We start from the raw sequence: 22,833 nt of genomic DNA on the forward strand, positions 1-22,833 counted from the left end.
ATTTTAACTCTTAACTAGAAGCAAGGGATGGATTCCTGTCATTGTTAACTGCCTTATAGACACAGTCGTTTGGGGCTACGTTAGTTTTTCTTCTCCTCACAGTATAGAGTATGATGCATTTAAAGGCAATGATGAAAAATATTGGAGAGGAATTGTCGTCTATGACTTTTCCTCTTTTTATTACTTATGCTGTATCATGCACGACAAAGCATACTTCCACAGGATTTGTTCCAAAGTTGGAGTGCAAGAAAGTTGAGGTTTCACAGATGAGCCTTTTAATAAAAATGTCATTCATTCTCACTCTTATCAGACAGCATGAACTCTGTGGTCAAAGAGAACGCAAAGCAACGATGATGAGAATAAGTTCAAAACTGAAAAACATCTATAAAAAAAAAAAAAAAAAAAAAAGCCACACAAAATACTAAATGACACCAATTAACTGACAGTAGTGGAGTCACACTGAAATATTTCTAAATGGTGTGTATTCATTAAAGATTTTTATCATATAAACAGAAAGTACACATGTTGCAATCAGATAATTTTTTTTTATGATGTGTCAAATTGCTAAACACATTTTAATCTTGAAAATTTTGTCATAAAAAATAGTTTTTTAACATATCACTAGACAAAATTGTCTGTGCTTTGCCCTTTGAGTTGAATTTTAAAATTTAACGTCAGCTCAAAGTGTGAAATCGTTTGTCTGAGATTTGAGTTTGGAGCCAAGAAAAAGGTTTGTGATACTACAGCGCCACGTTCGTGTTTGAGTAATTTACATGTGAATAATAAAGCAGCCTTCAAGGTTTATGCATTTCCTCTTTCATAGGCAGCGTTATTAATAGCTTCATCTTTCTTGTCGCCGTAAATACAGGATGAAATATTTTGACATGTTCATAACAGAGAGAGGGAGGTACACAACAACACATTATTTCTTTTAATTTATCATTTAATTGTGTATTACAGATCCACAGGCCTTTCTCTGTGAATCTGACCTCGCTTTGAAATCAAATGTCTGCAATCACCCCTTTAAGTCACATCTGTGTCTATTTAGGGAAAATCTTTACAGAGATAAATTATTTTTGAGCAATGAAGGATGAATGTTTTATTTGACCTTGAGAGCAAACTACAATGAGCAGACCAATCGATCGCAACCCTCAGAAGATCCCGCAACAATGTATTTTGGAATTAACAGTGGGGGGGGGGGAAGTAAAGCCAGCTGTATTGAGATAAACCGTCACCCCATATGCTGAGGGAAAACAATCTCTGCACATTATGGAGACTGAAGATGAAAAAAATACACTTAATCAACTAACATTGATATTACTTCTGGCAATTAGGAGCATGCTGGTAATGATATGAGTTTTCAGCTGTAAATAATTATGCTGCCTGCGGGCCATACTTTAATTCTTTGCTGTATCTATAAACAATAATCAAACCAACAGCAGTAGGCTAAAAGTTACAGATTTGTGGTTTGCAGAGCAGCGGTTGAGGAGCAGCTTATTCGTGCCCTGTGGTGATGCCAGTAGTCAGGGTCACCTTCAGGTGCTCTCTCATCTGTACACCAGTGTGTTAATGCGCAGCCCTATTGATCAGTCCGTGCGTGTCAACACACACATGCAGGTGCACACAAAGCTCTCAGATATGAGCTTATATGTGGAAACGTAGACATGGGACATGGGGTTATATGCATGCACACTTAAGAGTAGAGATACAATAGTCAAGGTGGCCTATTAAAAATCAGAAAGACTCAACTCTAATTTGTATTAAATACAAAACTTATATTATGCAGTGTTTATTGCTTTATTTCTCTTGATAGATATTTATACTGTTTAGTTGCTGGTAAATTAAAATATTCTAGATTTTATTTGTATATGTGAGCCAAAACTTTTGTTGCGCACATTTGTTACACTACTGCTGCCATTCACAACAGTTTTAAAGAAAGAGAGAAAAAAAACAACAACAACAAAAAAAAACAACTTATGTGTAAGAGAGACTTGACAGCTAACTTTTACTCACTGTCAAACAGGAAGCGGCAGCCTGCTGATATGTGAGAACTAAGATGAAGTGCATAATTAAGGATACATATGAGAGCTAACATTGGGCCTGAGATTAATTAGGTGTGTGTCAATACCCTCATCAATATCCGATTAACTAATGACACATGGCCCGATGAGGGCTATTGATCTTCTGCAAGTCGGCTGTGTTAATAGGTTGAAGCCAACACTCAATGGGGAAGCTGACAGAAAACTGAGAGGAGACTTTTTGAAGTATGCACTAGACACACAACCCTGAATACAGCAAATCAGAATGAGAATCAGAAATCAGAAATGTACCCTTAGTCAGATGTCATCAAATCACATTTGCGTAATGTAGTCACGTGGGATTCCAGTGATTGCTGTGACCACAACTGAACTTATTCAGTTTTGCTAGAATTTCCATCCTTTTAGTGATAATTAAAAATGACCCCAAGGATTCCCCACCCCTAAAAGAAAGAACGAAAAAAAAAAAAGGACTCAATCTAGATTAATGGTGGCGGAATGGCCAACATCATAAGTTAGCCCCTTTATGATAATGATTGTAATGATAATAATGAACACTTGGATGAAGGATGAACAATCCCCTGTCCTGGAGTTGAATCCCTATACAGGTTAATTAGGTAAGATAACATCATTAGCCACTCTCATGCCTGCACTGAGAATTAATTGGATAAGATGGAGATTTAGGTCTAAATTTAATCGCATAAATGATCAATGACAACTTAGACGAGAAATAGGAGGTCCAAATCGGTGGGCATCTTATTTAGATCAAATTTAACCAGCTTAATGAGCAAAAAAGATTCCAGTGGTTTGTAATATAGGTGCTGTAAAGATCCCCTTTGCATGCACTGTATTGATTGAAATGAACATTAATGATGTGTTATTGTGCCTTGTTAACTTTTGATTGCTTTCAGTATTGTGGGATGATCATGGCGAGACTGGAGGACCATCTCATGAATGAGGAGCGTTCACTGCAGCCATCATAAACTTTAGACAAAGCAAAATGTTCACCACTCGATCGCTTACACATGTGAGCAATCTCTCTTTCTCAGATGAAAAGGCCACCAATGGCCTGATGGCTCGGCGGTCGTAAGTAAAGCACAGTCCGACTGCTCTAAAGGAATCATTAGCTGGACTCATGATCTGTTCGAAGGGAGACATTAGTGTTAATATGCCTTAATATGCCAAACGTAAGCAGAACAATCCGCAGGGCACTCTGTACCTATTCTTCACAGCAGCTGCACAGCTCTGGGTTGTCTTTGGCTGAGAGACATGTTTGACTTCCTTCTAAATAATGCATAAGGGGACTTTTGTAGGAATTGTCATATACTACATAATGGATGTTTACTAAGCAGTGCGAGTCCTTTACTTTCAGTTTGGGTGGTGTTCATTGTTATTGTTAATGAAAGCAGACAAAGCAGACAAAGCAGGCTGTTTTACCAGTAATATCTCTTTTCTGTTAAAACAATAAGTGAAGGAGCACCATGGGACTCTCTACATAAATAATGAAACATAATTTAGAACACAAAGAGTGATGCCATATGGTTGATGAGACTATCACACTGATGAAACTTTATTTTCATACAACGTAAAGCCTTGAAATGCACTGTCCCACCCAGCAGACCCTCTGGCCTTGGTATAATCCAGGTGTTGTGTTGTTAAATAACACACAGTTCCTACTTGCATTTGCAGTCTTTTTCCTTTTTAATTAAATTATGCACAATACATAACAAAAACCCAAGGTATATATGATGTATTCTATATATTTGAAAAGGCAATATTTAATCCAGACTTTCTGTTGTACTTTGCGTTTCTGTGAGTGAAAGTGAATACGAGGTTACCTGAGACGATGTGTGTACGTGTGTGTGTGTGTGTGTGTGTGTCTGTCTTTGTATTGTTAAGCATTGTGTCACCATCACCTTGGTGACTGTGGTGTCGCTGACCATGGAGGGGAAGAATTCGGGTCTCACAAGGTAAGATACCTTTTCATCTCAATGTGCATGTATACATTTACCGATATAATGTTGGAGTGATGTGCAGTTATATTTGGTTAGTAATGTCGTAAGATCAAATAGCATTTTGAAGTCAAAATACACCAAACCAAATGACCTGATTGAAATTTTCCTGCAATAGAGCACTTTGCAAACCCCCCAAATTCAGATTTGCATGAATTGACTCAGATATACTACACATTGTTAACGGGATGGTACACTGGAGTACATTTAAAGTAAATATGTATGTAAAATGTCTCCACTGCCCGATGACAAAGAGAAGCAGTCCTTTTTCTACCCTTATTTGTTGGCTGTGTAAACTCTCTACCTCTGTCTTGAGGGAGACCGACTGTTGTCAAACAACAAGAAAAAGGCCTCGGTCCACAAGCAAATAAAATATTGTTTGGTGCACGGTGTCATGTCCCTCAGTGAGTATTGAATTACATCCTTTATCTGTGTTCATGGAGAAGAAGAAAACAAATGTCAAATGAAGATTTCAGGTCACATGCCACAGAAGCGAGAAAGTGCCTTGTCGAGTGCATAGGTGTGTCTTTGGGATTAAACATTGAAATACTTGTGTATTATAGGGATTAAAAACAAACACGTTTGCATGGAAACACTGAACAGATCATTTAGCAGCTGGCCTGTGTTTGTACGAGTGTTACGTTCAACAAGCAAATACGATAAAATACCATAGCAGTAAACTCCTAGAAGGCTATCTCTTAGGACTAACGCTAACTCCAGCAAGCACATTACACTTGTGGGACTTTAGGGCTTTGTTGCACATACTGTAATATATTCGCATATGGCTTTTGACAGAAAGCCTGAATCCCAAGCAGAAAAGTGAGTCAGTAATTTATGTGGTTAGCAATAGTGCTGGCAATGTTATTGGTTAGGAAGCTTGTATTTGGCAGGAGGCATGCAGTTTAAACAACTACAGTAATGGATGTATTTTTTTCTCACAGCTTCACAATTTTACAGCCTGTATAAAACATTCCCATGCACGCATACACACACTTCTATTAATAAACCAGAAAAACAGTTCAGCAAATTAAAAACAGGAATGTAAGCGTGTCTTTAATTCAATAAAATACACACGTAAAGAGAAAGCTGCAAAGCACCTCTTTATCTAAAAGTATTATCCTTCTTTTGTGTCGTTGGTGATAAGCGCCATTGGACACAAATAGACACAGCTGGAGTTATGGCTAAAGAGTTCTATTCTTGCCACTTACACAATCAAGTTTTTCTTCCCTTTTTTATCCTTTTTTTTTGTGGACCATGATAAGGTGCGTGGATATCCTGTGGACTTTGCCTAGTTAATGTGTACGGACCGCACACTGGCTCTACTTTCACTGAGTTATTACGCCGAGTGTAATTTGAAACAATTACAAAAACATTGGCCCACTTGTTACAACACTCATTTTCCCTCACATAGACAAACCACAGATTCAATAGCTTTACATGTTTTTCAATCACACCCAGTGGAGCAGTGTTCAGTGTGAAAAAGTATAGCATTTCATCCTAGCTCGCATGGTATGGGATAATCTTTCACATTTTGCCTGGGGTTTGTTTTGCTATTTCAGCAGAAACTTGTGCAAGCCATGTGAATTACCATAGGAATAGATGATAAAAAAACCAAATGATATTGTATCAGATATAAATGAATAAACAATTTGAATGATCAGGGCAAATAATTTATCTGCGATAATAAATGGTGCTTATTGTCCTTTATACTCTAAGATGCATTGCAGAGATAACAGTTTTAAACACATAAGCAGGAGGGAGATATTATTACACAGTTTGGAATGAGCGATTTTGTGCTGCACACTTTGCTTTTAAAATAGCGCCTTGTCAATATTAACTGATAACACCAACAAACTTTGAATTATAAGGCATACTTACAAATTTTGAATAACTCAGTTCTATATTCTTCTCATTTCAGATTCTTGGACGCTGTACAGCATTAGATTTATTTTGCTCAGAACAACTTCTCATCACGTTTTCACACATTCTGTTTTGCAGTCCTCGCCATTGTTCAGAGATCACAGTCAGCCGGTGGTGATCTCTTGCAGTTTGTGGAGATGGACACCTTTGGCAGTGTGAGTACAATTTCACTTCTGGCCCCTCATGGCAGCGTAGTTGAACACAAGGAGGTCAGGCCATGTACCTCCATCTCCCTTTCTCCCTCTCTCTGAAGGTGCTGCTGCAGTCTGACCATTGACATTTAGCATTCCTCCGCGCTGCCTCTGGGTTCTCAATGGGGGATTGAGGGGTGCAGAGGCCAGTGACTGGTTCTCAAGGGTAAAAACAAAAAGGCTCTTGAAAATCCCAAGGAGTTCCCATGATCCCAGGAAAGACCTTGATCCGACCTGGGTTAGATTTCCATTCCACGCATTAGTGCACAAAAAAGTACATATTTGGCAGATTTTTGTCTTTTTCACTGGATTTCAGATAGCAAATTACCATGTTTTGCTTGTCAAGTGCTGAAATATCTGGCATGGTGACTTGGCATTAATCAATATTTGTAGAAGATTGGTAGTTAAATCATTGAAAGTTTTTTTTTTTTTTTTTTTTTTCCTTTTCTCCCACAATTTCATATGGTCCTCTTAGACATTTCTTAGTTAGGCTTGTAGTGACATTTTATGGTGGAAAGTTTTCAAAGTCATTTTTCAAGGTTTTTCCCAGTAACATACATAATCTGTTAGCATCAAAGGAGCACACATGCATAAATAATTGACTAATTCACTTAAAGGGGGCCAGCGTAGATTAATTAAGCTTGAATACTAATTATGTTTTCTGTCTACACCAACTGACGCGGTTGTTGTTTAATAAGAAACTGTTGGGTCAAAATTGCTGTGCACATATGAGGCTGCTCTATAAATTAAGGGAAGAACTGGGCTTTGTATGCCTTTGAAAGAAAATGCTAACCTTATCTTTCATGATTTAAGTGAAGATGCTTTGTAGACATTTTCATTATTTTTATGACATTTTATTGAGGTGGCCAATTTTTAATTATATTGCTGGATTAAAAGAGGCTTTTTGAACGTGAAAATAAAAATCCACTTTTATGTTTTCATTGATTTTGCAAGGCAATCACTCTGATCTTCATCATGTGTTTTACGATTTCCTCACAACCCATCATGTATAATCATTTATATTAAGACATGATTTTATTCAGTTGTCAATATGTGTGATTCCAATAAAATTTAGCGATGTAAGGAACCCACCTGCAGAATATTGTCAACCTCATATCATGGATTTTTAAATACAAATCAGGGCCGAAGGAGGAGACAAAGTGTGTGCCGAGATCTCTGTGTAAAGAGCTTAAGACTCGTGTCATTTCCAGGAGCACTCTTGTCCTTGACTCCCTTTGCCTGGTGCACAGGGTGCTTGTCTGGAAACAGTAGCTTCAAGTAGCTCTGTGAAGCCGAGGTTGTCTACATTCCCCTGGCAAAGCACGCACATAGGGACAGAGGAAGACAGCTCAAAGCTGGGGCCTTGTTTACAGCAGAGTGGGGAAGAAAACAGGCAGACGTAAATGAGGGTTGACGGTTTCATGAAGCACAATTGGTTGATGGCAGATTCAATGTGACTGGGCTGAACTGGGCGATGATCCGTACAGTATGCAAAATTCACTTTCTAGCTTGTCTGTGCCCACCAGCCCCTAGCAGCAAGCGGTCTTCCCCAAGCCCTTCTAGCTATGCCTGTGAATGCAGCAAGAACTGAGCAAAGAATTGTTGTGTTCAATTGCTTTTGACAACAATCACATTTAAAATAGAGGGAAAGAGGGAAGAAAAAAACATTCATGGATTTTTTTTTTTCTTCTCACCAGTTACATTTTTTTTTTCTAACCTTCACTGCAAAGTAAGCATTTTGTGTGTGACACAGTGAAGTGCAGAAGTGGTAAGATTTGAGTGGGCACATCTATATGCTTCTGAATGACAGAATAAACTCTGAGGCAATTGCATTGTGCTACTTAACATATATATGCTGTTACACAGCCAGATTTCTTGACATTATGTTTTTATGTGGCACAAAGAAAGGTAATTTATATGTGAGCAATTTGACAGGCAGATCCACAGTCAGTTCACATTTCTGCTGTCATAGTTCTTAACTTATTAAATGGCCAATTCTACCTCCGAAAACTCTGCTTATTTCAAAAAACTCTGATACCTTTCTTCCCTCAGGATTGAATTGTTGTTTATCGTTTTAGAAATGCAACATCTGCTGTTCCATCCAGTTATGGCACATTAAACAACAGTCCTTTTATTACAAGGAGCATGCTGTCAATGTCAGTGGGGTCTAGGGAGAGAGATGAGAACCAGACATTTTTCTTAGCTCTCTAGACAGAGAGGCTCACATGGCGCTGTGTGGATTAGATTTTTAGTGACAATGACCCAAAGCGTTAGGCCTGGGGTGTATGTAGCTACTGTACTCCTTCTGTGTACTTTCCCTAGTGTGTTTACAAAGCTTTTTTTCACTGAATTTAAGGCAAGAATATATTCATAGCAATCAAAGGACTCATTGACATTTGCAGGACATGGAGATAATTCAGTTTACACGGTGACAGAAGTTGTCACAATTTGAAAGTAGCCCAAAACATAACTGTGCCAGATACAAAGCGATTTCAACAAATGACACAAGCGAATTAATAATGATAAAAGAAAAAAAATGTTGACCAAAAAAAAGTGTATTTTGATATTATATGATGCTCTCTGTATTATAGATGCACATTAAAAACAGCTGTACAATTTATTTCTGTGCAACAGTTCAGGTGATAAACAAAACTTAACGGAAATTCTTCTTCTGTTTACATATCACATTATAAAAGTGCCTTTAACCCTGAGAGCAAACAAAATTATCTGAGAAATAAAGGGGTCTTATCCTCTGTTGTTCTAATTTAATAATTAATTACATTAGCAAACAAAATATAAACCCCAACAATAAGTTTTATGGTAGCTGTTGTTAAATGACTGAACAAACGTCTCTCTGTGTCAAGTAAAAAATAGGATTTACTGTCTAGAGACGTTATTTCACATGTGTTCATTAAAGTTTTTAAGAATTGGCTCTGAGGTTGAAATCACAATCAAAATTTTAATACCATATAATGAGTTCCAATGCCATGTAGCTTATTTAAATGACTGCCTTAGTTTACAACACAATATTGTTTAAGTGTCCTGGTATAATACAAAATAAATGATGATTGCCTGCAATTTTTTTCATTAGCAAAATAACCTGACTAATTTTCCAATATTTGTGTCAGACTCACAATTTGCGTACCATATGCAGAACAACATTTGACTAACAGAAAGGTGTGGAAAGTGCGTGATGAAATAAAAATTAAATAAAAAAGAAAAGAAAAGCAACAATCACCACGGATACTTCATTTGCCAGTCTCATATTGCACAGTATGTGAAATTCAGAAATACTGATTGGTACCCAGTCGAAAAGAAAATGGTTTTTAAATAAGTTACAATTAGATAAGCATTAATCTCAGTGGTATAAATGAATGTCTTGCTGTAGGGCTTGTTGAATGTAAAAACAGATTTACAAAAACTCCTCATACCAGATTGGTCTGGATGTAGTCCTCCTCTTTTTAATTGCTCTGTCATTTAGAGTTGAAATACGCTCCCCACCCATTCTGTCCCTTGATTTTGTCTTTGAAATTAAATATTGTATACAAATACATGCTGTTCATGGGCATGAGCACAGTTCATCATTGAAATCTGCATAAAATGATGCTTAAAAGGCTCCATACGCTTTGAGCTACAGAGCTCTTTTATATGGTGCATTCTTATGTAAACATATCCATAACGAAAACAACTACTTACGCTTTTTTCCTCAGCTTTCTTATTGTTCTGCTTCTCCGCAGAAATGAGAGAAATGCAGGGCTGCAGAGTTTGTTCCATATACTGTTGATTTCAAAGAAACCCATACTTTCAAACATCCCTTCTACTTTTTTTTTTTCCATTTCATTCCATTCCATGTAGGCCACCTACAACACTGTCATGTACACTCTACAAGTTAAGGATGATCCACTGAAATGTTAATAGAGCCTTGATATTTAGTCTTCAGTGAAAATTCTCCAAGCTTTAGTAGATACAAAGGACCTGGCATGATGTTATTTAAAGACTATTTTTCTCTCCTTGGAGACTTTTTAGGTTAAGTTCATGTGAATGAAAGTAATGAAGAGTGTGTCTGGATTTCCATATTTATTTGCATACCAAGCCGGTGTACTCTTGTGCAGCTGGTGTAAAAATGCATAATTTTCCAGGACAGAGTGTTGGTGCCCATTCGTTTTAGAAACAAGGAGGAAGTATTTTAATGTGACCTTCATTACACATTCATGTCAACTTTTCTTATCTATTTATGATTAAATTTTTTTCCACTCCTGTTGTTCAATTAGTGCTTGACCCCTTTAGCAGCGATGTAAATTAAATGACATTTCAGTGTCATCCCATATTTAAAATACTGTGTTAGTTGCGGATCATAAATGATGATCTTCATTCTGCAGCTAATTTATTCATTTAACAATTTCCCTCCAGAAGTTACAGCAGAAGGCTCTGCAGCAACCTAAGCAGAAGAAATCCAAGTCGGCTGAATTTCTGATGGGTGAGTCCTGCTTGATGAGTTATTGCTCATAATTTGTGTAAGGATTAATTAACTAATTACAGACAAATGGCTTTGGGCTAAATTTTGCTCTTGCTTGTCAGGGCGCAATTTGTAATTATTTTAATCATTTCTTCTTCTTCTCTTTTTTCTCCTCCTCCTGCAAGATTCAGATTTAATTTTAACCTAAATGTGTTTTAGTGTCATTTGATGGGGATGCGCTTGAACATTTTAGGGCAGAGAAATCACCAATAGAAATTTTTTGTTGCAATTTGAATTTGCTATTATTATTTTTTTGGGATTATTTTACAAGTCACTTTGACCTGAGTGTTGTACTGCTGTTTGTATTTTTATTTAGATGTCTCCTTATTTTGTCACGGAAAGAAGAGAGAGCTGCAGCGGTGGGCATAGAAAACCCAGCCTTCGATGGAGGAAGAAGTGCCAAGCTTTGTGTTCCTCTGGTTTGGCTGGGGATAGAAATTCGAGGTGACAGGCCAGATAGCACCCTTGCAGCTCACCAAAAAAAAAAAAATGGAGCTGCAAGCCCCTGCCAAAGAAAGAGGTGAAGCTTCATTCTTCATTAGCCTCAAATTTGTTGACAGTAGATGTGTTCCTGATCTAACCTTTCTCTCACTCTCTCATTCTTCCTCTCTCCCTCCATTCGAGAGGCCCTTGGTACTTGCATTCCAAAGCAAGCATGTCTTAACAAGCAGCCCTCGTATAACTTCTTCCTCTGCCGGAGAACGTTGCTACAGTAGTGGGTGTTCTATCTCTATCTAGAAGTGCCCTCGACACAATCAGCCTAAACACCCACTCTCGGCTACATGCCTTGTAGTGGGCAGGAGTCATAGGAGAGTGCATTTACATATGCTACTACGCTACGAAGCCGATCCGCTGTCTGTGTGGTGTACTCAGAACGCCCCCGAAACACAGCTTAAGGCCAATCAGGCATACAAATATGCCCCCTTATAATTCAGTATGTCAGGGAGAACTCTTGAGGAATGGGTTGGTAAATGGTAAAGGACGGTAAAGGATGCATTCAAGGCTGCAAGCGTGCCAGTTTTTTTTTTTTTTTTTTTTTCCCGAGTCACATGTTAGATTCTTGAATTAATTTTGATTAACTTAGATTTTTCTGTGCTTGGTGAGTAATTATTGTCAGATATTTCAATTATACTTTGTGCACAAAAGGTAGAGTTACACTTGGTGTGAGGATTTGGCCATCATGTGAATTAAAATTTCCGACCGTAAATACAGAGTTGACACACAAATAGTAATAGTAATCAATAAATTAGGTGGAGAAAATTGGCATTCTATGTTAAATAGATAAATGTTGCTACTGCTAGTGTACAAGGGTAATGGAAACGTTGGCGCTTACTTTTTTACATTGGTTGTAGATAAATTATGCATTTTCAGGTTGATCAAGTTGTCTGTCTTCCACATCCAAGTCAGTGAAAAATGTTTCCTTATGCCAGGTACATTTATGCTCTTTTTGGTCATACATACAAGTATTTAGTTGTTAGTTAGTTAGTTAGTTGTTAGTAGTTAATGAAAATCTGTCCATTAGCTTTACTTTTAAAGCACAGAAGTGCAAATCATAATTAGAACTTTAACATCCAATCCATCTCACATTTATTACTTATTTACTATGTTAAGTCCGGTGGCATCATGCCATCACGCACATGTCTCAAATAGCGTTGTATGTTTTTATCACACTGTGTCTTTTATTGGTTTATAGCTTCATTTCTTTGTAGTAATTGAACTCAAAAAATCTTTGCATAAATACACTATAAATTCAATAAGCAAAATTGGCAAAATGTTAACAGACACATAGTGTCTGCTTTTTAGAGGATCACAACAATAGTTCCAATTTTGGACACTTCCATTTGCCCCTTACCAAACTCTTTCATTGTCTCTCATTCTCTGCCAATAGTAACTCTGACTGGCAGAAAGTGCTAGTTATTGATATTATTCGTGTAAGAACAGAGAATTGATATTTTCATTAGAGATATGAACTGGAGGATAGCCAGACTATTTAGGTAAATCACAGATATGATTCAAAAGGCGATTCACGAATCTACCACCATTATGCAAATTTTTGTTTGAAAAAAGGGTTTCATAACCTCAGAGCTATTTGTGCAGAAATTGTTCAGACTCTCTCTTAACGACGTGGAGGGATTTAACGTGAATTTCACTGTCAATTTATGATGCCATTGAGGAGTCATATGGCTGCTCCTTGCTTAATAAAGATTTTAGTCTTTGTCTGTAAGGAGTGTGAAAACCCCATCTTGATATTTCCTGTGAGCACGAAGGAATCAGAGTGAGCTTTCTGGACGGTGGCCTGGTGGACCAGTGGTGCTCCTATGCAAACACATTTACATTTTTTATGTGTCCAGACACCAATACCCTCAGACTTCTATAAAGGCAATCCTTGTGTGGAATATATAACATGATTTAATGCACCATGCATTTTTTTGCCCCACAACCTAAGAAATACAAGTAAAGCAATTTAGATTGGAGTGAAATATTCAAGGCCTGTAATGAGTATGATTTGGGGTTAAGAAAGCTGCTTGATGCCCCTGGAGCCATTGGATTCCCATAAACTCTGCGGAACAGACTTGATACCCATAGGTCAGTGATTACTAATAAGAAGTCAATGAGACATGGGCTCAGGTTATTTTCCTTTGGATCTGCTCCTCCAAACTTGCCCAGTCCTCTAGGCCACTGACCTCAAAGTATTTAGAAGGTATTGTCTTTGAAATTCCAGGAACTTTTGAGCTTGTAGACTTTCTCATTAGTTCCTTTTGAACACGGCAAACATATGGCGGTCGTATTTAAGAGACTGCCTGCCATGACCTTTTGCAGCATGCTAATTAGGCCCCAGAGCACCGCGGGCCATGGAGAGGCGCAATGAGAAACCCAGCAGTCTCTCTCCCAGTTTTCTCTCTCTCTGCCTCTGTACTCCTGTCTCATCTTGGCTCTGCCTTATCTGGTAGCAGCCACTGCCCCTGCCCTTCGACAGAGTGGGTTTCAAAATTAACATTTTGCTTCATGTGCTTCTAATAACCACTAACCTGAACCTGTACAACTCCCCTCTCTCCTTCCTCATAACACCCAATCCCACCCCCACCTCCCCCCAACCCCTCTTCCTTTCATTCTCTCTTCTCTCACACTTTACACAGGAGATGAACGTGCCCAAAATTACTTTGACCCGTCGCTGGCACAGCAGATAGACCCAAGACATTGCAGGATGGCTGGGGTCAGCACTGAAGATGAGCTGGAATTAAGTATGCCATTCTGTGTCATAATAGTTCTCCTCAGTTCATTAAAGTGAGGTGAGAGATCACTGGTAGCAGAGCGGCATTTGAGGCGGCAGGACAGTCTATGTAAATACACCTCGTGATGGCAACACTAGATTGGCTCCCCAACTTGCTGTCATTGTCGAAGGTCACGTATCATTGGTCAGTTTTCATTTCACCAAGGCGTTCCTTTTTCCCTGTCAAGTGATACGCATAAAGCCATATCAATAGTTTGCAGCCCCCCCCCCCCCCCAAAGTAGGCCTATTAAAAGCAAGCTCTTGGGAGCGAAGTAATATGCATGTTATAATGAAACATGGCTATTAATGGAGAAGCCATTTCACCTGTATCTTTTGGATATCATTGCCGTGTAATATCAAAGGATTCGCCAAACCAAATCTCATCACATGATGACAGGCCGGCTAACAGGCATGTTAATGCTCCTATTTCATTACTCCTCTGCATACACTTGATTTTCACCCCTCTCCAGCCACAGCTAATATGTCTGGTTTGCATGTTAAGGAGTGGTTTAGATTGGCTTGTATGATAAGTAGGAAATAATTCCAAAGTACAGAGATGCATGTAATTTTCTAGCAAGCAATGAAAGTGTATTCATTTTATAATTGTTTTAACCTGTAGCAATATTAAAGGCAGATGAAAACAGACTGTATCGAAGAACGGCAATATTGCTGGAGGAGGGTGACACCTTCATTGACATACCAGGTATGTATGTTTCTTGTTATTTTGGCACCAGTTGGTTTGTTAGCCCTAAACTAAGTAGCTTACATTGACATTTTCTTTCATGTAGTCACATTACATTTTTGGACTTTTTTTAATATAAAGTAATTCAATCACATCAGTGCAGTATTCAAATTATATTTGCTAACTTTATTTGCTTGTCAGGACCATGTATGATGTGAAGTTCACATTTGGTTATATGAAGTATTGCTTGTTAATGTTTTGATTGGGCCTTGACTCTGTTATGGCCCTTTGTCTTTTAATTTGTTTTATGTAAACTTTACGTTTTAATGTCACTAAAATAAGTGAAAGTTACCAAATTTGAACCATTTACCACAGTATAAGCCATGGTGCCACTTTGAATTACAGTCTTTAGATATAGGGTTTTCAAGAAAAGCTCAAGACAGTGAAATCAAATACACGCCAAACAAAGATAAGATGCTACATTTTCGCAGAAAGCAGCACTAACATGGAACAAAGAATAAGACTAGAAATGAACCTTCGCAGTGGCCAATGCTTTCCAAGCACAATCATTGTCTCACAGTAGGCGTGCCTTTTCTCATTAGTTCAGTTTCATTTAAATATGTAACCAACCGGGCAACATTGAGGTGGTTTAAGATTAGCATTGTTCTGGGTGAAGACAGTCGCACCAGATCCCGTTGACATAACGCACATTTCTCTTGTAATTCCAGAGCACAAGTGATGGGTTTAGGCCCGCTTCAACATGGTGGAATTTAGCCGACTCGTATCATTTGCCATTGTCTTGGATTTAGCTGTACCACCGAGATTAGCAGCCCCATCCATTGTCCTGGAATGTTCATGAAATCCCACAGAAAAAGTAAAGAGGATCTTGGATTAACTGTTCCTCCATGCAATATGCTGAGAGACAGGGAAGGAAAGAGAGAGCGAGAGAGAGAGCGAGAGAGAGAGAGAGAGGGCTCTTACTTCTGTACTGTTGGAGTCCAACTGTGATGACTGCCAGTTAGTGCTTCACCAAGCTACAACAGAATTCAAGACAATCACCTTATGCTGTTGTATGGATGCCTCCCACTGGTGTAGGCTGCAAGTCTTCTTTGCTGCTGTAGAACCAGCCTGGTGTTTGTCAGTACTGATTCTGACATTTTGTTGCTGCTTCTTGGGCTTTTGTCTTTGCTTTCACAGTCTGCCACAAAGCACCATACAGATTTCACAAGAAAAGAGCATGAATAAGACAAAATATTAATGAAATGGACAGTGGCCAGTGCTGTAGAAAATTTTTTTTTTCATAAGAAAATCCTGGAGAAATCCTGTGTCTGTCTAAGATCTTCAGCTCCTCCTTTTTTCTATCTCAATTCTATTGCTTTGGCTTGGAGATGAAAGACCACAGAACTGGTATTCTATTCATTCTAGTTCTCTGCAAGGCGTTAGGCGCTGATATCATCTTCTATGTGAAAAGCATTAGGCAGTGATAACAGCTTTGGCTGTTACACGTGTTGGACTGCACACGATGAATACATAGATGCTTAAAGAAAACCTAAATCTTCCAATCAGACGGTACAGCAATATTGTAAGACACGCAGCAAGCATGCTACAGAAGCTAATGCCTCTCTGCTTTCAGGAAAACTTCCTTTCAGTACTCGGCTTTGTGTTCACAATGTGTTTGTGAGGTTGACTTGTAAAAACTTTCTTACATGAAGAAAATATAAACAAATTTTATCCAAAATTAGCTTGAGCTTGTACCACTTAAAAACTCCTCAAATATAATTGAACGGAAAACCCTTTCTTTGCTGCTAAATACATTGAAAGACAAGGATGCAGTAGCAAGTGTTTGCTAGCTCTTGGAAATGTGGTCAATTTAGGTATTTGGCAGGTTAAAAATAAACTATTATGCAGTAAAATGTTGTCCACCAAGGAGGTGAAGTTTTCATCTATGTGAGTTTATTAGTTGGCAGTAGGACCCAATTTGCACCAAAACCTGGTGGTGGACCATGGCCCAGGGAAAAGTAATTACATTTTGGGGGCAGGTCCGGATCATTTGCTGTGAATTGTTTTGGGTTTTTTTTTCTTCTTCTCTCTTAACTCTGGTGTATTTTGTTTGACATTGGCCATGGTGGAGGTCTGCACTCTCTGAGTGCCCTGCTAGTTAAACTTTTTTATGGCTATGTTTAGGCACTCGCTGCACTTGTTTGGGGTTAGGAGGAAAATGTGGTCTGGTTTAGCCTAACCCAGATCTAAATGCTTCTGTTTCCTAAACATAATGACAGACAGAGCTCTGGTCTCTGGCGTAACAGCCAAGTGCCTTGTAGCCGTTCCATCCACCACAAACCTCACATAGTGAATGTGTTGGTATTAATAAATGTGTGGCTTCAGATTATAAAAGAATATACTGCCTGTGAACATAACATAGCCAGTGATTGTTATGTTTCATTTTATCTGGATAGAAAGGTAATTTAGAACACAGCGTTGTACCTTAAAGGTGTTCTGCAGCAAGCACAGCAAAATAGGCTGATGTGGTGGCTTTCAAGTGCATGTACAATGGAACAATGACACAGATTAATGTTTCTGCCAATAGGTGCTTTAAATAGTTAAATGTTAAATGTTCCAAGACCGCCACTGAGATTATTTGGCAAAGAGACTCGCGAATAAAAATTATAGGCCAAGTGCACGCCGAGGCATAAATCATGACCAGATAAAGATGCTGGCATTTGCAAGCTAAACAAGTTTTAATAGGCAAGTATCTAATGTTGTCACAAACAAAAAGAACACATGAAGCCTACAAAATAAAATACAGTCCAGGAACCATTAACAAATAGATCCACATTGCCATAAATATCAAAATTGATTTGGCTTCACTTATTATTGATGTCACTTTTATACTTTGAGACAGACTTGAGTTTGATGAATTCATTTGTGATTTAGCTGCTGTTTCCATTCTGAACTGCAGAAAGTTCCCCTAGTTTGGAGGATTTCTGGCAACACGGTGCTGGTGCATGGTTATGTTTTGTTTTTGTTAGGTTTTTTTTTTTTTTTTTCTTTGTTAGCTGTTGCCATCTCCAGTCTCAAAATCCTCACTACTTTGCATATGTTTACAGAATGAGTAAATCTGCAATGCCAGTATCCTGATGCTGCATCAATGATCGGGAAATGCTGTTGTGTAGAGTACGATTCTTAGAACGCTTCTTCACAAAGAAATTTATTGAAGACCTTATCCATCTTACTTTGAATGGGCAATCTCTACCACAAAAAATGCTGGGCAGGGAATAGAACAACCCACCCTAAACTGCTTTTGTTTACTTGAAAAAAAATACAGTAATATTAACACACTACATGAGTAATGTTAACAATGCTTCATGCAATGATTTGACTTAAAAGATTACTGATCATGAAAATGGGACACTGATGTGCAATAGTGTGTGGTGTTAATAGCCATCCATGGGAGTTTTGTTTTATAGAACTTTATATGTTTTCCCCCTCTTTGGTCCATCTTCATTACTTTTGCTGTTGCTCATTACTGTGACTGTTGACTGCTCAGTTTCCAGCTGACCTTACCTTTCACCAGCACAGTGTACACAAAGCATATTATGGGCCATGTGAAGTTTCGGAAGGCAGTCAGTCAGTTTGTACTCCTTTAGAGCTGATCAAGTTTAGTGCCAACCATGCAGTAAGGGTTATGAAATCAATTTGAATTTAGCCCTCATTGTATGCTCCCATATGTAGGCGCTTGGGTACCTATGAATTGAAGTTACTGTCCTATCACAGTGTGAATACATTAAAGACAGGATTTGAGTAACAGAAGTGGTGGAAATATAATGCTATATATTTTTAATATTCACAAAATTGACTGAGCTGCTGCTACAGAGTACAATGTCTTTATATGCGGTACTTCTACAAATTGGTGAGTGCGTAGTGTTTGGAGTGAGTGTATGTGCTAAGTATATGCAGCCATCAACATGCGTGTGCCTCATCTGATGTTTATGTATGCTGATTTGTGTTTGTGGGTCTGTGTGTGTATGCATGCATGCACTCTTGTGCGTCTGTACATGCCCACTGATGCATATCTCTCCAGGTACATTGCAAGCCTCAAGGGATGAGAAGGTGTTGGAGGTGAAGACGGGTGATCCGGTGCTTCAGCAGCGACCGCTGCTCCACGGTGGTGGTCATGCCTCGGGCTCCAGGCCCTCACAGACCCATACTGTTGCCAAACCTCTGGATGAGGCTAGTGCTGGGCTGGGAGGAGAAGCTGGACTCGAAGCAGGGAGGATGATAATGGGCAGAGAGAGCACTGTAAAAAGTAATGATGTCCTTTGATGTTGTATTGTGTGTAGCTGTGTAGATATTGTGTTAGAATAATAAATACTATTTGACAGTATAAAATTCTGTTTTATACTATTCAGTGGCATTCATAATATAAATTCTTATTACGTAGCTGGCAAAGATTTGATCCAGGAAGTTATATATATATTTTATTAAATTCTCTCTCTGGGCAGCGTGCCTTCCCATAAAATTTTTGTGAAATTTTTGTGTAATGCTGCAGTTATTTCTGATGAACATCTGAACATTTTTGATTCCACTCGATTACTTCTTGCAGTGAGGATAGCTGAGGAGGCAATCCCCCACAACGCCCAGCAGCTGAGGGAGCCTGTGCAGTCTGACATGATCACGCTTGGCAGCCTTTCACTGCAGCAGGTCAGGGCCACAAAGAGGAGTATCTGTGTCATCATCCCATACTCACCAGCACATCAGCCATGTCCATTATGCTGTGTATGAGTGGCTGTGGCTAATGGACTTAGAGCGTGTGCATGTGTGCGTGTACTTTATTCTGTTTTTGTCTGTTCAGAAGCCCATGTGTACAGTAGATGTGTGTTACTTACTCGGTTTACTTTTTGTTGCTCTATTTTTTGTCCCTAACCCTAATTCTCCTCTATTAGCTTTATAAAAGTTCTGCATTTCATTTTCAGTACTCATGGTCTCAGTTGCAGCTGAATGCACTCATGTGAAATCAGTTTTTGTACATACATTGTATTTGAGAGGTTATATAACTCAATCATCCTCATCTGAAAATCAGTGCAAGGATTTCAACTCCATAATCTATGCCATGTGCAAAATCCTCACATAATTAATTTATTTGTAGAGAATGTTCTCTTAAATTTTTGAACCGAGTTCTGCATATTTGTTTCTGTCAGGAGCTGAATTTGGCTTCTTATTCGTCTCGTGATCTTTTCAGGAAAAATAGAGCGTGACTACATTTTTTCCATCAGTGGCGTAGGGATTTTGGGAAGTAGTGGTGAAGTGGTGGACTGATTCCATCAGTCAGAGAAAGAAATGGATACAAGAAGATGGGGTTTCCATTGTGTTGGCAAATCTAATTGCAAAGAAACCCAAACATTGACGCATATGTAAACAGAATACAGAACTTTTATCCACTGTATTTATAGTTATAATCTCACTTGAAAGGAGAGTAGGAGTATCAAATTATATGAATAGAAAGTAAACGTAATTGGGAAAAAATGGTTCAGCGATGTCTTACCCTCAATTGGAAGCCACAGCAACAGTTGACTCATCCTCTCTTACTGGATAATCAGTGGCATCTACTGTGTACTGTATCAGTATTGGGATCAGTGTTATCTTATTCTGTCACAATATGTGTGCGCTCTCCTACTGTTTCCACACCCACCTCCCATTGAAAACACATTATCCACCAGAGATTTCACATCTATTTTAAAAATAATAGTGTTTTTCTTCTTCCTCTATTCTGCCGCACAAAGGCTCTACAGAGCGCGACGCTGTCACTTAGCAGTGTTGGTGTGTCTGAATGGGGAGAGTGAATGTGCTGACTGAATGTAAAACTGGCAGAAATACTCATCAAACGCTATATGTCTTTAGGGTCTGGCTCAGTATAGATTGCCTGCAGATTGCAGTTGTTCCTTGTAGTCAATTCTGCCATTATGGAACACGGCACTGTTTCATAAAGCTGCATCCAAAGAAAGTGTGCATGTGTATTTACATGTATTTTCAGCGAGCAGCTCAGAAGGGAAGAAGGAAGAGGAGACAGTGGGCAAAGAGAAAGAAGAGCATAATGGCTTTCTTTGCTGGGAATGTTAAGGTAAAGATGTGTGTGCTCTACATATGCTGTATGAAGGATGTGTTGCTTTTTTTGTTACAGGTATAATTGCCCTCAGGACGTTAACTTTGAGACTAAATGCTGTTTATAAATCTTTCATGAGCTTAACGCATTAATCCAGTCAATTTTGGTTTTATTTTAGAACAGAAACCAAGCAAATCCTCCATGCTTTTTTACCTGAATTTTACCTAAAAAAAATATTGTCATTAGAGTCAGTCAGATTAATATTCAACAATATCATTTATTGTGATGTCATTTAGATTGAAAATGTCAATTAGCTGATAAAGTTAATGACGGTTTACGCAGTAACTCTTTATGTTAACATATCCACTTTAATATTTCAAAGGAGCCGTATTCACCAAGAGACTCTGACGAAGCAGGAGGAAAAGTGCCACAGCCCCGGCTGAACACACTGCTTGAGTGGTAAGTCCGGCCCATTTCATATTTCTCTCCATATATACAATTGATGTCACATGACTGTAATCACTATTTGCGTGAAAACCATTTGTATTCCAACTGACATTCAAGAAGGAATGTAATTCATATATCCTCTGCATGGCTTCTCCTGTCGGCAGGAATTGCATTGTGGGTAGTTTTGCTCGAAGGCACAGAAATCTGTCCATGTCATTGGAGGCTTGGAGGCACATCAATTCTAGGTCCATCCACTTTAGGATCACACATCACATCTCGAATGAGAGTCCCACAGGCGATTCACTAAGCATGTTTAAGTTTTTAGTAATTATGGACTGCCATGCAAGATGACAGGATAAAGTCAAGAAACTACTGTACACATCAGTATCTGCTCTTGTGTTTGGTTGTTTTATGGGTGGGTGGTAGTCAGACACCAGCCTTGTCAGATGAATGTGGATCGGAGTTTGGCAAGATGACCTCCTCTCGACAGCCTTGAACCCTGTAAATTCCTTCTGATATCAATGGTGGGTGGCTATTAGACATGGGAGACTTTCTATGCATCACCTAGGGCTACATCTGCCTGAAATTGAATGAGAAATGATTTCACTTTTTTCTCTGCCCAAGCCTATGAAGGAAAAAAAAATAAAGACGAGAGACGTGGAGCTGACTTGTGGTTTTTGTAACAAATGTGTAATTCATTTGTTTCCACTGTTTCAGATTTAATGGAGGTCGAGTAATTGCATTAGGAAGCACACTGTGCCTTGTTGTGAACTGATGAAAGCACATGTAATACTTTTGATAGGCAAACAGAGAGGAGGGAGAAAAAGGAAAGAAAGACCCACTGCCTGCCTTTGATGCCGAGCATTTATTTGCTGAATTATCCTTCCTTTTACAAGCATCTTATCCCCAGTCACAGGCAGGCCAGGGCCCCTGTGATATTGCTTTATTTTGAGGAATTAAGAGAGGTGGCGAGGAGACAGAGCGAAGCTACCGTTTATTACATTACCACTGATAAGATTGAAAGGCCGGGAGAGAGAGAGAAAGAGAGAGGGGGGGGGGGGGGGGGGGGGAGTTGGGGGTTGATGGGAAGATGGGGTGGGGGTTGTTTGTGGTGTTATTAGATTGGGCTGATACAGAGTGGAACAACAGACCAAAATGCAGGTGGCTGTTAACAGGGTTAGCTTCCTGTGTTTGTGTCTTGTGTACGTGGGTGTATGTGTGTGCATGTGCATGTATGTCTTTGTGCACGTAACAGCAGAACCATTGAAAGTCCGTCACGCAGAGTACAGGGGGAAGGCCAAGAGGAAGCGGTGGCCAAATTCGACCAGATGACAAAGCTCCCAGAATCCTCCATTTCAGCATCACAGTCAATGTGGCAGGTAAGGTTTGTTAGCCAGTGAGACTGTGGACTAAAACACACATAAGAAACAGAAGGCACACAAATAGGAAGTGACACATCCCTTAATCTCCAAAAGGCTTGATTCACAGGAGAAGATATTGGTCCTGATGTGTTTACAAATCTTGAAAAGAAGGCAGGGTTGTTTTCTTCAAAAACAGTGAAATGATGAAATTATGTGAAATCCTGTGTTGAATAGGACCTGAAGTGGGAGGTAGAGGTGGGAGAACCCTAAGATCTGGTGTAGCAGTGCAGCGAGGA

General features: G+C 38.9%; 1 protein-coding gene across 1 annotated transcript in view; it reads left to right on the forward strand.

The window, feature by feature from the left end:
* Window positions 1-3,977: 3,977 nt before the first annotated feature.
* Window positions 3,978-22,833, forward strand: part of ofcc1 (orofacial cleft 1 candidate 1) — a 77,692-nt gene continuing 58,836 nt past the window's right edge. The window contains 12 exon segments of the mRNA XM_029529672.1: window positions 3,978-4,006; window positions 5,967-5,979; window positions 6,064-6,123; window positions 10,570-10,645; window positions 11,027-11,154; window positions 11,156-11,195; window positions 13,813-13,917; window positions 14,567-14,650; window positions 18,711-18,935; window positions 19,233-19,330; window positions 21,112-21,188; window positions 22,432-22,555. Coding sequence (XP_029385532.1) covers window positions 3,978-4,006; window positions 5,967-5,979; window positions 6,064-6,123; window positions 10,570-10,645; window positions 11,027-11,154; window positions 11,156-11,195; window positions 13,813-13,917; window positions 14,567-14,650; window positions 18,711-18,935; window positions 19,233-19,330; window positions 21,112-21,188; window positions 22,432-22,555 — 1,059 coding nt within the window.

Source organism: Echeneis naucrates, chromosome 20 (genome assembly GCF_900963305.1).
Source record: "Echeneis naucrates chromosome 20, fEcheNa1.1, whole genome shotgun sequence".
NCBI classification, from domain to species: Eukaryota; Metazoa; Chordata; class Actinopteri; order Carangiformes; family Echeneidae; genus Echeneis; species Echeneis naucrates.